Genomic DNA, 16,770 nt, shown 5'->3' with positions numbered 1-16,770 from the left:
AGACAAAATTCTATTCGATAATGTGTGTTTAAAGCACACTGAATTGTAATGACCTGTAAATCGACACAAACTGAAGCTTTTCAACATTTCTCCTACTCAGTAATTAAGGGGAAACTGGTTTGGTAGTTAATTAGGCACAGAGGTTGTGTGGCAAGTCAAAGCCAGTGCCAAAAAACAAAATTCAAGCACCTCAAAACTTGATATTTAAGCCCACTTCCAGCATTTCAGGGAGGTTTGTTAGAGATTTCCATTGCAGCAGGATGCTAACACAACCCAAGAACTATAGTCCTGCCCATCACCTGGCAAAGAACTGAGCCCTTAATTTTCATGTGGCAATTAAGTATAATGAAGAGCTGAGCAAACAGATAACTCAGTAAGCATTAAGTCACAGCTGTTAGCATGACTTTGCCAATAAATTCAAGTTTGTTTTATTTTGTTGTTTTTGACTGGAACCTGCAACACAACCATTTTAGAAGGGTGCATAAGCAATTCTGCACATTCTGCTTGGTAGAGTACAAAAAGCAGTTTAAAGGGATACGGTGACTTTAGGATACAACACTTCCTCACTATCAGTGCAAACACTGTCAATTCCTGTTACTAGATCACAATTCACTACTCTTCTTGAAGCTTGTGTTTCTGGTATTATGCAGTTATGTGAAATTCTGATCCCTACTGTACATAAGTCAAGAATCTGTTCTCCTAACTGCTGCTGCATAGTACTATTCTTTCAAACACTGGTTGTGCATAAAATCTTTTTTAAATACACTCTCAAGCTAGAAGCAAAAGAACTTCATTTTTAAAAATTTAGATTACTAATGCAACAGCATTTACACTTTCACTTTTTATTGTGACTCTTGATTAGAGGTTAACATGCTACTAGTAAATACACTTTCACCCCCTCAAGGCAAGTATAAAGCAACAATCTAGGTAGTATTTCAGTCCTGTAAACAGAGGTGGAATATATTCCTGGACTGCAGCAAAATAAGGTAATAAAAACATCACACATACATAAAATTTAACAAGAATTGCTTACTTTACAGTAACTGAATCTTCCAAGGCATACCTGTTGACATAAATCCTACTGTATGCCTGTGTATCTTGATCAGGAACTCAGAATCTCTTGTCCAACAGCATTTAACTGAAGCTGTACATACACCCTGAACATTGTCCCCTCCCATATAGGGAAAGCAAAGAGGACAGAAAAACTCCAGGACAGAAAAGCCCCAAGTATCAGTTGTTACTTCATTACCAAACACCAATAAAGCAGCCCGTTGAATGTAGGAGGCGTATCAGTGGTTGCATGTAATCAAAAGGATCTAAACCCAAGAAAGGTATTTAACCTCTAAGAAACCTTTAATATAGACAACCTTCATCAGGAAGTACTGCTCACTCACCTATGAAAGGACTGGATTTCCTTAAATACTGATTATGAAGATACAGCCTTATGAAATGCTGTGTCTGATCTAGAAGCCCTGCTGATTAATTAGCTCTTGATAAGCATATGGACAGCTCTTACAGCTGGTCTGCAGACTGTACAACTGAGTGTGCCTCCTAGACAAACCAGAGGTGTTGACTAGGTAGCAGAACAAGATACAACACATTAAGACCCTGGTAGTTTACCCTGAGTAGATGACCAGTCCTGTGAAATACTGACACAGTTGATCCTGTATCAGCTAGTAACCTTCAACCCCACAAGACTGCTACGTTTAAACCTAAGTGAACATCTTTTCTAGTCTGACATCTGATAAGCATCCGTGGAACGAATCACAGTACACCAACTATATATTTTGAAAAAGCCAGAGATATAAAAAAAGATTTAGTGATTGAAATAAGGGTGAACTCCCAAAATCTAAGTGAAGCTGAGATGCCAAGATGCCATTTCACATTTCTTCTTCAGGAAGAGAAAACAATGAGGTCAATGCTCTTTTGTAAAGAGACTGGCAACACCTTCTCTAATGCATGCAAATAAATGATTCTCTCCTGACCAAATGATCAGGGGACTAGGCTCATCCCTGCTTCTCCATGTGAGGCTTCTCTGATTGGAACATTCCTCCACCAAATCCCACTGTAAGGCAGATTATCCTCCAGAAAAATTTCTCAGGGAAGGCTACATAATTCTCTTCAAGACCCAAAGAACTCAGCAGTAAAATCCTGGGAGTCCATGAAAACAGGCATAATCTATGTTTACCAAAGAAAAACAAGACATACACTATATGAACTAGAAACCACGGAACAGGAAGCTTGTGCTGAACCTCTCCTTTCAAAAAAAGCTCATGTGAATCAATCTAGGCAAAACCATAGCTTTTGTGAAACACACTTAAAGCCATCTAGCGAGCACAGATGTACTGGAAAAGAAATTCTTGCAGGAAGAGATTCTGACTTCATCGTATTCAAGCCTTGAACTTAGGTGTCACTACAGTGAAGTTCTGCAGAGAAACACCTTCTGTTGCTCAGATTTTAATTGCAGTAGCACTTAGGAACAACAGGTAAATGAAAACAATCCAATGCTTTAGTTAAGAAATGACCATAAGCTTCACTAAGACCATTCTCAGCTCTGCAGATGAAGGCAATGTACACAGTCTTCATAGAGCCAGGACTGGTGGAGGAAAAGATGCAGAGAAGCCTTGTCAGAAAGCATGGAGATGACTGAGGGATACAGTATCAGTGGTACTGGGAAGTCAAACATGGATCACTGGAAAACTATGTGACTGCACAACAGGCTATTGAACATAGGAACAGAATTACCTGTCTGGAGAGGGGGGGGGGGGGGAAAAAAAGAAAGAAAAAAAAAAGGCTTTCAGTACCAACCCAGTTTCATGTAAACCAATTAGACAAGTTATTCTGAAAGACCTTGGACTTCTTGCTGAGCCTGGTGACAATCAAGCTTTCTTCCCTTTTCTTGCTTTCCTTTCTAGTATCTACTAGCAAAAGGACAACTCATCAGAAATTTCTTTATTCACTGTAAGCAACATCTCCTGTGACAGACTTAATCAAACTGCTCTTGTACCATGAAAAAATACCCAAGACAATACCTTTAAAAACTTTAAAGTTTTTAAACTTTAAAAAACATGTACACAGAGCATAAACATCTCTTCATCAGAAACGAGATTGAGAGGTCAACACGAACCATGCACGACTGTACTTTAAAAATGTTCGGACATAGGAAAAAGAATAAAATTTCTATGAATTAATACCCCTTCCCTAAAAAACCCAAACACTTTGCAGGTACACAAATCACAAGCAGAGCAGCCTTGCCAACAAAATACACATTCTAAAGCCCCAGGAAACACAATATGCCACCAGACCTACAAGCATATAGCAAGGGGTTTTGTTTCTTTTGCTTTTGCCAGTGAAAAGACTGCTTAAAATGCCAAATTAAGGTATTTGTGCACTGTGGGAAGCATGAAGGTATTGAAGCTTTAATTCAGTTGTAGAGCTGTAAAGACAGTAGCAACACCTAATGACAAGTGAAAACAGTACTATTCAGTCATACCATCAGCATTTTCATAGGATGCTGTCATTTTACTAGGTAATTTACAAGCAAGCAGATTAGGGTAGTAATTCTTCTGACAAGCAAGTTATGACAGCAGCCTGCTCAATCAACAATACTGTTTTCAAGACAGATCAACAAGGATTTTTACCTATGAAATTGTAGAAGCAGCAGAGAGGTTTTTTTGGTTTGGTTTTTTTTGGGGTTTTTTGTTTTTTTTTTTTTTTTTAAAACGCTGTGGTTGCAAACACAGGTTTTCATTTCTCCTTTAAATTACAAAAGAAAATTTAAACTCTACCTTAGCTGTGACACCAGCGTTGGCAAGCTATTCTGCAAGAGTGGCTCAGAAAACACCAAATTTTCAAACAGATGCTTATTGTGCAATTCCCATGTCACCTGAAATTTCTTCAAATGTTCATTTTCCTGTAACAAAAACAACAACCAGAAATAAGGCAGGGTTAGGGGCTGGGGGGGGGGGGGAGTGGGGGTGGAATTTCTGTCCAAGGCAAGAATTTTTCTTAAAATCTAATTTCCAACCTACAGGCTCAATTATCCAGCTCAGATCTTACTCAGTTTTAATATCCAGAAACTCAGACTGTAACTAATTCTTTAATGACTTAAATAACCATAGCTTCATTCCTTGTTTTTCTAAAGTTGACATGAATTAAGAAGAAAAAAAAAAAAAGAGAAAAATCAGACTATGCTGTTGAATGCTTCCATTCATTTCTGCACTCAAAGATGTATTTTATGACCTGAACCAGTTGCTCTCAAGGTTTTCTTGTCAAACAATTGTTTATCTCTGATTATTTTTCAGTTCTTTGAACTTATCTAGTAACAGGCACATATATGATGCCAAGCTATAATCTTTATTCAAAACTGACATAAATCAAGTGAACAGTTCTCTCCAAGTACAGCTTCAAAAAATGAAGTTTTCTAAATAGACAAGAGACCAACAGCTAGCTTCTCTAGTAAGCAGAATATTTTTCTATTCGAGGTTAACACACAATTGTATGTAATTTCAAGGCCTAAAACTTAAATCTATTATTATCAAAACATAAGAATCAAAGACAACTACACTATTTTTTCAAGTCAGTAAGTTTTCCCACATACAGCCAGCAGTATGCTGGTTTTCTATAGCAGGACTCCCCCACAGAGCAAAATTAAATGCAAGCATTCTGGCTATTAGATCGGCAAGCAAGCCCTATGCACTATAACCTCAAGTACCCAGAAATACCAGAATACTCTGGAATTTCAAAGTTTTGTTAAGCATAGTGGGTTAAAAAACAAATACATATTTATATCAGACCTAAACACGAGACTATCAGTATTCAAAAAAAGAATCATTTGGAGTTTTATTATTATTCAAGAAGGGTGGGTGGTGTTTGTTCTTCACCCCCCCCCCGGCCCAAGCTGCACAAGACAAAATGTACACTTTCACTTTGAATATTATGTCTTCAAAATATTTAGAATTTCTATAAATTGCTAATAATTTCTCTAGGGTCAACACTGAGAAAGGTTGATTTCCTAAGAAATTTCCATATTATTCTGTGAACAAAACAGTCAACAGTTATCTACAAAATTTGTTATATCAGATTGTGCAGAATACGATATTTCTCACAAAGAAATACCAGGTGAGTTTTCCTTTCTAGTCTGCTAGACTGTGTACTTGAGGGCTCTTCTGTACTGACCACAGTCTTTCCAGCTTGCTCTCAATATAATCTGTCATTCCCTGGTGGGGCACAAGGCTTTAGTTCCTGCTCTTGAACTTCACTAGTTAGCTGGATTCCTTTGAAAGGAAAGACAATTGTTCATAATTTCAATGAGAAATTAGCTCCTCACAGGTGGAGGTTCAAGGCATTATATGCCTTTTTACAGCATGCTACGTGCAAAGGTTTTACCTTTAAAAGGAAGGCTGCTCTAAGTTTAGAGATCTTGACTGCCTTTTACATATTTCAGTTGGAAAGATTCCTTCTTCCATAGCGCACTGGTATCTTGAGAAAAACCAACCATGCACACTGAAAAGACTAGTGACTCTACTACCTGCACTGAAAGCTGTGACATACTACTCCATTTAATAAAAAGGTTATTTAATAAATCTAAGAAACGTATGACAAGAGACCGTATCCTACATTCTCAGATTTCAGTTTCCGAATGTCACAGCTTAGTAGAAAGAAGTTTTCAGTACTTACTGGGCTGCAGAAGGAAAAGGACAGGAAAAATCTGGGATACTTTGTTTTTTTCTTATGCTTTGTTTAAGACAATAGGAATTTTATTTTACTTTGAATTTTGTCAGAAAAGGGGTAGATTAGGGAGTTCAAGCATCTTCTGTCTCTTCACGGCCATTATCTCAATATCTCATACCTGCTAAGTTTTCATGACTACTAGTTCACAATAATAACCAGGGGAAAAAATATTAAAATATTATTTTCTGGTACTAATGTGTTCATTATTGGCAGATCTACTTTGAGAAAACTAACACTTGTACTGTAATCCATCTGCTTTTCAGCTGAACAAATTTCTAAATTCCAACGCAAATCAACCTGAAGAGCAATGTTCTCTCAAGCACCTTGTTAGAGACTTAATGACTATTAAAAGCAGCCAATAAACAGGAGACAGCAGTGACCTCACACGTGTATCTAAGTGATAAAGCTGGGGAAGACAATACAGACAATAGCAAATACAGAGCACTGACAACAGAAGAAAGCATCAGATATGCTCAAGTTTCTTAATAGAAACATCTTCCTGCTTCACCAATTCAATTTTACTAACAGTCCTACCTCAGTAATGACACTCTGCTTCCCCTCCATTTTATATCCTTCTCCCCTGTGGCCATCATAGTCTTGTTACTGCCTATTCTTTTCCTCTCTTTATATACCCAGACAGTCACTTTCAGCTAATTGGCAATAAACCCCAAATTTACCAGTTTATCCACTTCTTGGTTTTTTTTCCTTGCGCAAAGTTTACACAAGAAAAGGGATGTACAGGATAAGGACATTAACAAAGGATGTACAGGAAAGAATTATTAACAAAACAGGATCAATAACCTTCTCAGCCCTTAAACAAGTAGAATTACAGAGTTTGTTTACCGTATTAGTCAGTCATGATAGACAGTTACTCAAGAAGAGATTTTTAAGGCTATTGCTTATTTTCTACCTGACAATATAATCCCAAGTCTAACATCACAAGCAGTTGACAAAGCAAGCATTTAAGAAAGAACAAGAACTTTAGAAATAATAACATAGCAGATTAATTCCGAGTAAGGAGATCATCTTTTCAAGTAGCCATTCTTGCTTATAAGAGAAAAGAATAATTGAATATTGAAACAATCTAAGTTAGTGCTCCACATAAGAGTTTGTGTCCTTTAAACATGGTTGACAAGAGACCATTAAAGATTAACAGAGAAGTGCTTCACACATTTTCAAAGGCATTATCTAAAATTTTGTAGATCTGCTTAAAGATTAGTTTCAGAATAAGTGCCACAAACAACATCCTGCCTTTTTCTTCACAAACAAAAGATAATTTCATCAATTCGCGGTAAGAGATGCCTAATCTACATTTCTGAAGAATTAAATTTGCGTTTGCAGAATCTCCCTGTCTCCAAGCATGCATACACAAAAAACCTTACATCTTACAAACTACAGAAGATACCTCAAAGAGCCCAGAACAGCTCTGCTAGCATTACCCCTAGCAAGTAGAGGCATATAGGTTATTTTTTCAGTCTTACCAGAGTAACTAGAAAGGCGCTGATTGTACATGCTGCCTGACAGAGTGCACTGTATTCCTCAAGTAGGAGTGAGATGAACTGATGTGCCTGTGGTGGCCCTTGTATTGCTAATGTTGATGCAACTTTAGATCCCAGTGACAAGTGTCTGAGCAGACGAACCTTCATTTCAAGCACATATTCTCTAGCTTGCTGTTCCAACCGTTGGTAAAGCTGATATGGATCTCTTTCACAAAGCCTGTATTTTTAGAATATTTTTGACAAAAAAAAAAATGCATGTAATAAACAATTTTCACTTTCCTAAAAATATTTACCAGTTACCATCATAGTCATCAAAAAGAAACAATGGCTAGGGTTTACAGAACTACCTCAAATCTGGGAGAACACAGCCCAGTTCCCTACTTTTACACTATGGAACGGAGCTCCTGTGTAGCTTTAGGACTAGGATGCTTGCACACCTGAGGAACAAATTAATTTAGGACCTCAGTATTGCACTTCAACTTGTGAGCTAAAAAACCTTTACTCAATTTGCATACAACCCTACAGACATACTCTTCAGACAAGCTTCTTCACAACTCCTCCATGTTCTTACATACAGATCTAATAAGTGTCCCAGTTGGAACAGCCAGACCTAGGCCTGATTAATATCCTGTAGAAGGACAGGCATTTACTTCAAGCCATTGAAGGAGCTTGACCTGTTAAGGCAGCCAGAACATACCTAAAACATACCAACCAGACTGGACTTCGTGACTGCTTTGGGGGACCCTTCTGCTGTTGAGCTGAACTGAAAGAAGGCATTTCATACAATTACCAAGCTTTTAAGACACTCAGCCATGAAACTCATCTTGCCTTCATTGAGAGTTTCTTACCCCAAGTTGTGGATCTTCTGTACAAGAACATTTTTTGCACCTTTTATTAAAGCTGTGCCCACTGCATAGCAGAGTCGTGGGATTCACAGGGGCACAAAGAACATCCTTCAAGGAACATGACTTAGGGCACTCTACTGTGGTAGCACCTAACTGCAATCATTACAAGTGACTGGTGGGGGTTTTGGGGTTTTTTTGTTTTGTTTTGTTTTGTTTTTTAACCTAGAATAGGCACCAGAATTTGGGACTCATCTGTCCCACGGAAGCACACTAACACTGAAGCTCCAGAATCATATTGCCCTCCATGCACTCTATTCAGCCACTCTATACCTGCAAGACTTGTCACTGTAACACACAGCTTCGAAGAGGGTCAGGCCTTCCTGCTAAGGACAGCATACAGCTGGCTAGGTCTGATACTCTCCTGGAAGCGAGACATGGGTTTGAACCACCTCACACAGAAAAAAACTGAACATGATGGCTGCTTTGAAGCACTTTAGACTGAAATCTTACAATTTAAAGTCCTGGAGTGCATGGAGTTTAAGCACTTGCCTGAGGTTTTTTACAGCACAGGGAGGTAGGGAAGAAGAAAGGGATTAGAAAAGTACTTAAGAGTTAGATGAATAAGTGTGCTCCTGTCTACTACCTGCTCTTCCCTCATCACTCACAAAATAGAGTACTATCACTTTGCCATAAAGTGCCCCAACATACAACAGGGACAGTACCTGGCACCACTACTTATTTTCAAGCAAGACCACCAGACAGTCTGTTTCTTGCCAGCTGTGTCTAACAGAGCTGAGCATGGAATCAGGAATTTCTGCCTTTTAAACATAGATTTACTTGGCCACAGCATGATCTTTGGCATGCTACCTACATGGTTTGTTCGGGGGTTTTTAGTTTGTTTGGCTTTGTTTATTTTGGTTTTACACTTTCGATACCTACATTGACTAGCTTTGTTAAAAAATTTTGCATGACATTAGCATCACAGACTGGACACACTGGTGTCTGCTCAAACACAATATCCTAATTTTATTTCATACTTTGGAGACCATAAGGAACTCGATTGAAAAATAATCATACTGACATTTAAGGTTTCCTTCTTTGAGATACTGTTTTTGCCTTTGTATTTTAATAATCTCTCTCAAAAGTGAGAAACAGTTCTAGAGAAATCAAAGCTCGTAAGTACATAAGAAAGGTACACAGTATTTATTGCAATTTCCAAAATTTTTCCATTAAAGAGAAACTACATAAAAATCAACCACCATTTTAGCTGTGATTCACTTTTAATTACCTACACACTATGCAACATTTAAGCATCTTTGATTTCAAAACCTATGTTGCATGTTTTGATCACTTAAATAAACAAACTGTGACTAACAGGGAGACATACTATATTACTCTACATTTACACAACTCATGTTCAAAACCAAACACTCAGTTTTTACATAACAGAAGTGCAATAAGCTTATTTAATTATCTATTAAGGCTGATTCAGTAGTATAGTTAGGTAAAGAGCAATGCTAGATGACTACAATCTTTCAAAAGTTTCCTTACCTTGCTAGAATTTAGCTTCAACTAGAAACTCCACAAAAGAACTACAGTTTGTCAGACTAGTCAGGCCTCAGTATATCAAGTATGTACAGAACCAAGGAGAGCAACTATTCCTTGACCACGTATTTAGTTAGACAGAGACTGAGATGAACCTCCTGGAGCACTTTAAGGACAGCCACACTATTCTCCAAAGGAAAAAACCCACAACTTAGGATCTCATGAAGCACATCTTCAACTTCACACCTAGAAAAGCTACAATTTCAACTTCTGAAATGAGAAAGAAGTTCTTGGAATCTGCCTCATCTAGTGATCAATAGCCATTATTACTTTTTTTTTTTTTTTTTAAAGTCTCTTCTAGCTGCTACAGCTACAGTAAGATGCAAGCACTATTATAACTCAGGTTAGTTCAACAAGGTAAGATTTTCATGTGGGGCAATTCAAACTAAACAGTGTCTTATTAATAATGATCATCTCAAGGTCTTTTGAAGAATAAGATTTTGGGACCCTTCCAGAATTATACATTAATATTCCTATTGCAAACAGCATATTAATTTAATAGCTTCCCATGCATTCAAACTAGCATTTAAAAATCCTGCATGAAATGGAATTGACCGTTCTGAATTTTTCATTGTAGTGGAGAGGCAATCATTCCAAGCAACCAGACTTACAGATGGTAAATAACATTCTATTAAAAAGCAATATGCCAAACTACTTAAAAACTAATTTTAAAAATCCTCTTAGCAATTAATAGATATTTTTTAAAATGCTGTACCTATCCACCAGCTCTTTCATTCCTTCTTTATCTGGTACCAAAGATTGGTCTTGGTCATCTGCCAAAGGGGTCCCAGCTTGGCGATATATACACCGAACCATGTATCTTACTTCTGACCAGTAATTTTGAAGCTGCTGAGGTTCACGTTCAGGCTCTGCTGAATTTTCTCTGCAAATAATGACAAAAATAATGACTCTCTATTTGTACATCACATAGGTGTATTGATTCCTACTATTCTGAAGATGTTCTTCAGGAAAAACAATGTACATCTGAAAATGCCTAAAATAAAGTACATGCCTAAAATAAAGTATAAAATTGGATAAAAGCTGCCATCCGTAAGTTACTGTTCTTGTCAGATAGCCTGTTTAAAGAGTTTAAGCATACACCAACAAATAAGCTACAACACTGCCGACAGTCTGACTACGGGCACCATGGTGTTGAGTTTGAATTCAGTTCTTACCTGCGCTCATTACAGGCCTCACAGTTGCATGCTATGTCTGAAGGTGAGGAATTGCTAAGATCTGCAGCAGGCACCGTCTGTGCAGCAACAGTTATTCTTCCTCCTCCTACAGATTCCTGCTGTGATCCACTGTTTCCAAGAGGCATGTGTAAAAGGAAATCTTGGCTCTGAAAAGAAAAAACACAGGTAGCCTTCAGTTTGTAAGGTAGAAGTCTGAAATGTTAATAGGTAGGCAAATAGCAATGCAGCAATTCTTAGTGCTGAATGTGTTTTGGTAGGACACTGAACCAGGCACAAAGAACTGACCTTCAAAAAGCATAATAAATGCAAGATACGGACTGAGAAAACCAATGATATAAATATAGTTTCATTTCTAATAACCAAAGCATGTTGGTTACAATTACCACCTTTATGTACTCCAGCATAAACAATGAACTAAGCTAAAGGAAGGCTTGCATCATCCATGATTAATCATAAACTAGTAAATCTCTTCAGTCTCTATTTGACAGTATATTTGACTTTTGAAGTTCAACAATCCCTTCTAGCAAAAAGCATAAAATCTCCTTGTTTATAACAGCCAGACATACTACTTCATACTAATGGATGTTAGAAAGCTGCTGTCGTTGGGAACGGATGCTATCTCCTGTGTACAGTGCTGCTCAGTACTAGCAGATGACACAAACCTCTCTCCCAAGGCTGCTGGTATCCTGGTCTCCAGTTTCTCTTCCTTCTCTGTGCTCCAGCACCAGTACATACCATGCTTCCTTCCTGCACCCTCCCCAGGTTGCCACCACCTTTCTGTGGCACCAGAGATCTCTCCCACGTCAGGAACATGACTGAAGGGCTTTTTTTGTGCTTCACCCCAGATTCTGGAGCAGGAAGCAGACACAAGTCAAAACAAACCTGCATGCATTTGCTGCCAACAGCAAGACCAGCTACTGGGGATGGTGCTGAGGCAAACCAAGGTAGCAACGAGAGCAACAGCAACCTGAATACAGAAGCATCTATAGCAAACCACTTATACTCTGGCTTGCAGTGATTGATAACAGATTTTTTTTTTTTTTAACTCATTTTGGTTTTTTTTTTTCCCCAGCTGGTTTCTCTAATTTGACTAGCCACCTAATCCATTTAGTAGCTATTTGAAGTCAAGCTTCCCAACTTGGAAAATTCTTTTGCTGTTTGCTTTTAAAAATTCCTCTTTAACTAAGAAAACAGTTGCCAAATTAAAGAAAAAATATTGTCAATTTTTATTTTACCTGGAGTATCTGCAACTTAACAAAACACTTAGGAAGCAAATCCTGCCTTCCTTGCACTTGTAGGACACTTAATTTTCTTTACTAGTTCATTAAACAGAGCTTAAATATGTCAAAAATTTTGACTCAACTGAACAATAATGTGCTTCAGTCTTGCTGTGCTTTGAACTATCTAGGATGTGTTTACCATCAGACTACCAGTATAATTTCCTTACATGTAAGCTCTTTTGACTAATTTTACTAACCCTTGTTAATAGCAAGAATATCAGTAAACACTAGTTGTATACAAATGATACACTCTTAAAAAACTATGTTAAATGTGCTTTTAACATAAGTTTAACAACATATGCTACACAAAGACAATCTTTCTTCACACTGATTTGTTTACTGAAATAAAAATCTGTATGTGCCTATGGGCATGTGCACAGTCTGTTAGCTCTCTACAAGGAGATGTCAGCTGGAATCTATGATGCTTCCAATTATATGGGAAGCCACACACTTCCAATGAGTTGTGAAGATTTGGTTCTGCAGTATAGCATCACAGTTTACTTCTAATGGGGTTTTGTTGGACCTGTCAGTGAACTTTTTCTATCTTTCTGCTACACTGAGCACAGCTCTTAAGTGAGGTTGAATTCTCATTTGAAAATATATTTTAACACCTAATTTAGAAAAATAACAACTTGAAATATTAGCACCATGTATTAAATCAGTGTTTGCAGTGCTACAACAAAGAATAAGAAATTGTTACGTGCATACTATGCAGAGTTGTGCTTCTTTATTAAAAAAATACAGGAAAGAAAAGATGATAAAGCTCAGACACATGCAGGAAGGTGGCAGTGCAAGTGCAGTGACTCAGGAACACCACATCTTTGAAGGACAAGGAAAATTCAGACAGTTTACCTCACAAAGGGGGGGAAGTACACATGAGCAGACAGAGAATAGAAAAAAAGTATAATGATTAAAGTTGCATTGGTAAGAGTAGAAGAAACAGAATTTTAAGTAAAGGGGAAAAGGACAACGTATGAGATCCAATAAACTGAAAGGGTAAAAAACCAGCAAGAAACAAATCCAAGCCTTGCTCTACTCAAAAATCTAAAACTCAGAATCAGAATTCCTCATTTTTGGAACAACTTGCCTGTTCAGCTTAGCTCATAGGAAAACCAACTCAAAATCTCCTAAAATATTTTCTAAGCATTTACAGCTTAAGTGGTTCCAAAGCACTAGGTAGCATTCAGCCCATCATAACAACGTATCTTCTTAGTCTACTGAACTGAAGTACTTCGACTTACCACAAGAGATTGCTCTATTGTAGCATGCCTTTCCTCCTTTTCGACTGTTCGTCGACAGTCTGGACACACCCACAGTGGAAGATGCAGCATATTGTTTGCTTTTGGAGATGTGGAAAGTGCTGTTTTGCTAGAATTTTTTATTCCGCTCTCTGAAAGCGAAGTATCTTTTCGTTCACTTCTACAAAGAAGACAATGCTCGCCAGTTGTATATGGTGCCCTTTGGCCCAAGCCAAAGGTAAATGGTGTCTAGAAATAAATGTTTTGATAGATAATTGGTTATTCACAGAATACGTACCAGAAAAACTTATTCTGAGATTGAAAAAAAAACCAAGAACAAAACATATTTTAACAGTCATCATTAAATGGTGAATATTTGGAGTGTCCCAAGATCAAACACAGCAGTGTTAATAACCATGTGGCAAACAATTTTGATTATGAATACACTCCTGTTTAAAAAGTAATGTTTTTAGTGAGCATGGACTACAGCCTTCCCCTCTAAAATAATTCAGCCTAGATGCAATAATCTAGAAAATAAAATAAAAAAGGGATAGTACAATTCCTTTTACTGTTGTCATTCTTAGAGATAAAAGGAAAATAACTGCTCTTCGAAGTTCTGCATCACCTCCTCTTTCAATACTAACTGAAACAAAGATACTTTCAGTTAAGCTTGTTACAAAATAAAAGCTTAATTCAGTTTTAACAAACACAATCAGTAGGGTCTTAAAATCCACTGTCAGCTATTGAAGAAAGTAGACTTGGTAACTTATGAGGACAGAGGCAGTTCAAAACTTAGTTTCTCTTCAAAGATACTCCTGTGCATTAAGTTATGGTTCTGCCATGAGATGCTGATTATTCACCAAGACTGATACTCAAAAACACGTCAAGCAGAACAAGCGAAACAGAACCCAACTTTACAAAACATAAGCAAAGTTATTAATGAATAGAACAAAACATCTTGTAATGGCGGAATAAGATTTGTCCATTTATATTATAGCTACTAGCTCTGCCTTAATTAGCAAGATCTTCTATGTAAGCCTCAAAATAGTGAAATTCTTTCTCGAAGGAAAGGCAAAATTTAAATAAGTTATTGAACCATTCCTCTAGATACTGCTCCAACCCCAATACCAACAAAAATACTGCTTTAAAGATCCTGTAGGGCTGAACTGCACAAGCACAGGTGAAAAGTTCTTTAGGGTAAAGGACTAGTTGAAGCTATAGCACAATTCACTAACTCTCTTCTTGACTTCACAGCAACAACAAATCAATTCCCTATTGCTGACATCTGAAGAAAAACAGCACAGCATTACAAACTCTGATTTTCATGTTCTTTGCATTTATAAAACTGACAGACTCAGCAACATGGAAAGAAAAACTGAGAATTCTAGACATCAAAAAAGACACACTGAATTCATCTCCACAAGTATCTTCTCCTTCAGAAGTTCATGAGAAATTTAAGTTAACAGTTTTAGTAAGAACAGCTAATCTCTTTACTCACTGATGCCACTTCAAGAATTCCCACCTAAGCACTGAGGCAAGAAAAAGAACACAATTTCTCCAGGTATCTACTGCAGGTTTTCAGAAAACATTCTCAGGAGGGAAGACTCACTCTGCCTCCTGAAAGGCGGGAACTATCCCCTTATTGGCTCTACAAGCACGAACAGATTCCTCAAGTTAGACATTCCTCTTGGCTGACCTGTGCTCAGCTACAGATCTTATTAATGCCTAAAAAACCTGCAACCAGGAGGCCATGGCTGCTCATCTCCTTAGCCCTGAAAGTTTCCTTGTTAAAATAAAATTTTTTTGAAGCCAGATTAAGTCTCTGTTGGAATGATGACATCTTTATAGCTATTGCAGGTAAACCCTTATGAACATCATCTGCAGTCCATCTTGCGACAAGTAGGAAAAGCAGAGGACAAAAATGTAAAAGTTCAGAAGTTAAGACAACCTGACACTCTTTTGCAAAGGTAAGGGTCGTGACAAACATATCCCAGCCATGGTGCAAATACTTCTACAGGTTAAGACTTGTGTGTGTAATTTACTTAAAGTTGCATCATAATCATTAAAAAAGCAATGGCAAATACAGCAGGAACAACAATCTTAATTCTGGCCACTTCACAGACTCAGTAAAATGCTAACAATCTCCCAGTTGGGCCCGTATTTACAACAAATATGAAGTTCAAATGAAAGCACTTGGTTCCTAAAGCACAATGCAACTCAACTGCTAAGAATGAACATTTCTGAGCAGTTTATTTCTAACAAAATTGACAGTTAGAACCTTGACAAATTCTAGACCATAAGTATCTCAGATTCCCTTTATGGCTCTGTCATACTAAAATGAAGCTATGAATTGCAGTTTCTTATTTATTTAAAAGATGATGAATGCAGTGACTGTTCATGTGACCATTTCAACACAAGCAATAAACTCTTCCTGGATTAGATGAGCTTGGAATTAGGTCACATATATATCTGTATGTGTCTTCTGTGTAATCAGAGCAAAGTGTACATTTTGAGAAAAGCAAGATATTTTTCCACTAGTCAAGCTTCAAAAAATGTGTGATGCATCTCTGCAAGAAAACACCCAGACTCACTTTCTCTCTGAAACATGTTCAGATGTAACATTCATAAATGAAAGCTGGAAGTAGGACAAGCTGGAACAGAAATAACTGCATCTCTGCTACATATTTAGATTTATTTCCAAGAATAACTTGTTACCATAAAACTGCACCTTTTTTTTTTTTACATCCATGTCCAATTTCAAGATTATAACAATAACATTTTACTTTAGAAATAGTAGCTTTCACTGCTTTTTAAAGCTTGAATAGTGAAGTCATCAGAAACTGACTTCAGTTAGCCAAGTTCCAATCTCAAACAGAAATCCTTTTGGAGAGTTTTCTCTAGTACATTTAATACTGTTTAATACCTTCTCCCATTAGCAAATAATTCTGCTATCATATACACCCCCAAAATTTGGCTTCACATACCTGAGAAACACCTGTGAACTCTGATCCAACAGAACTGTCTGTAAACTGTGTACCATTTAGCGAAACCTGGAAAAAATTAATAGCACATCGGTTATAATAGTTGGGTTTAATGCTAAAAGAGCATTAAAAAAAATTAAACAACAAAACCTTCCCCTGCATCTGAGGGTTGATAAAACAGCTTTTGAAACTTGAATGATTGTTTGACTACAGAGATGGAAAGCCCCTTTTCTTTTGTAATAAAAGTTCCACAGATGCAAAAGTTAACAATTTATGTATTTTAAAAACTTTTGCACTATAGCTGATTTATTAGCAACTCTGAGATGAAAGAATTGATACAGGGAAAAAAAGCAAGTTATAAGCTAAATGACATTTTTCCTTCTGTATTTGATT

General features: G+C 37.2%; 1 protein-coding gene across 3 annotated transcripts in view; it reads right to left on the bottom strand.

Annotated features, from left to right (window-relative positions):
- Positions 1–16,770, bottom strand: part of FAM193A (family with sequence similarity 193 member A) — an 82,089-nt gene that overhangs the window by 32,378 nt on the left and 32,941 nt on the right. For all 3 annotated transcript variants that reach the window (XM_030021194.2, XM_030021201.2, XM_041128926.1), the window contains exons 2-7: positions 16,381–16,446; positions 13,400–13,645; positions 10,858–11,024; positions 10,398–10,565; positions 7,215–7,449; positions 3,789–3,913 (exon numbers count right to left, since the gene is read on the bottom strand). In XM_030021194.2, the coding sequence (XP_029877054.1) occupies positions 3,789–3,913; positions 7,215–7,449; positions 10,398–10,565; positions 10,858–11,024; positions 13,400–13,645; positions 16,381–16,446 (1,007 nt within the window). The remainder of the gene's footprint in view (positions 1–3,788; positions 3,914–7,214; positions 7,450–10,397; positions 10,566–10,857; positions 11,025–13,399; positions 13,646–16,380; positions 16,447–16,770) is intronic.

Source organism: Aquila chrysaetos, chromosome 1, assembly GCF_900496995.4.
Source record: "Aquila chrysaetos chrysaetos chromosome 1, bAquChr1.4, whole genome shotgun sequence".
NCBI lineage: Eukaryota > Metazoa > Chordata > Aves > Accipitriformes > Accipitridae > Aquila > Aquila chrysaetos.
The sequence above is the reverse complement of the archived record's forward strand: the minus strand, read 5'-3'. Positions and strand labels throughout refer to the sequence as shown.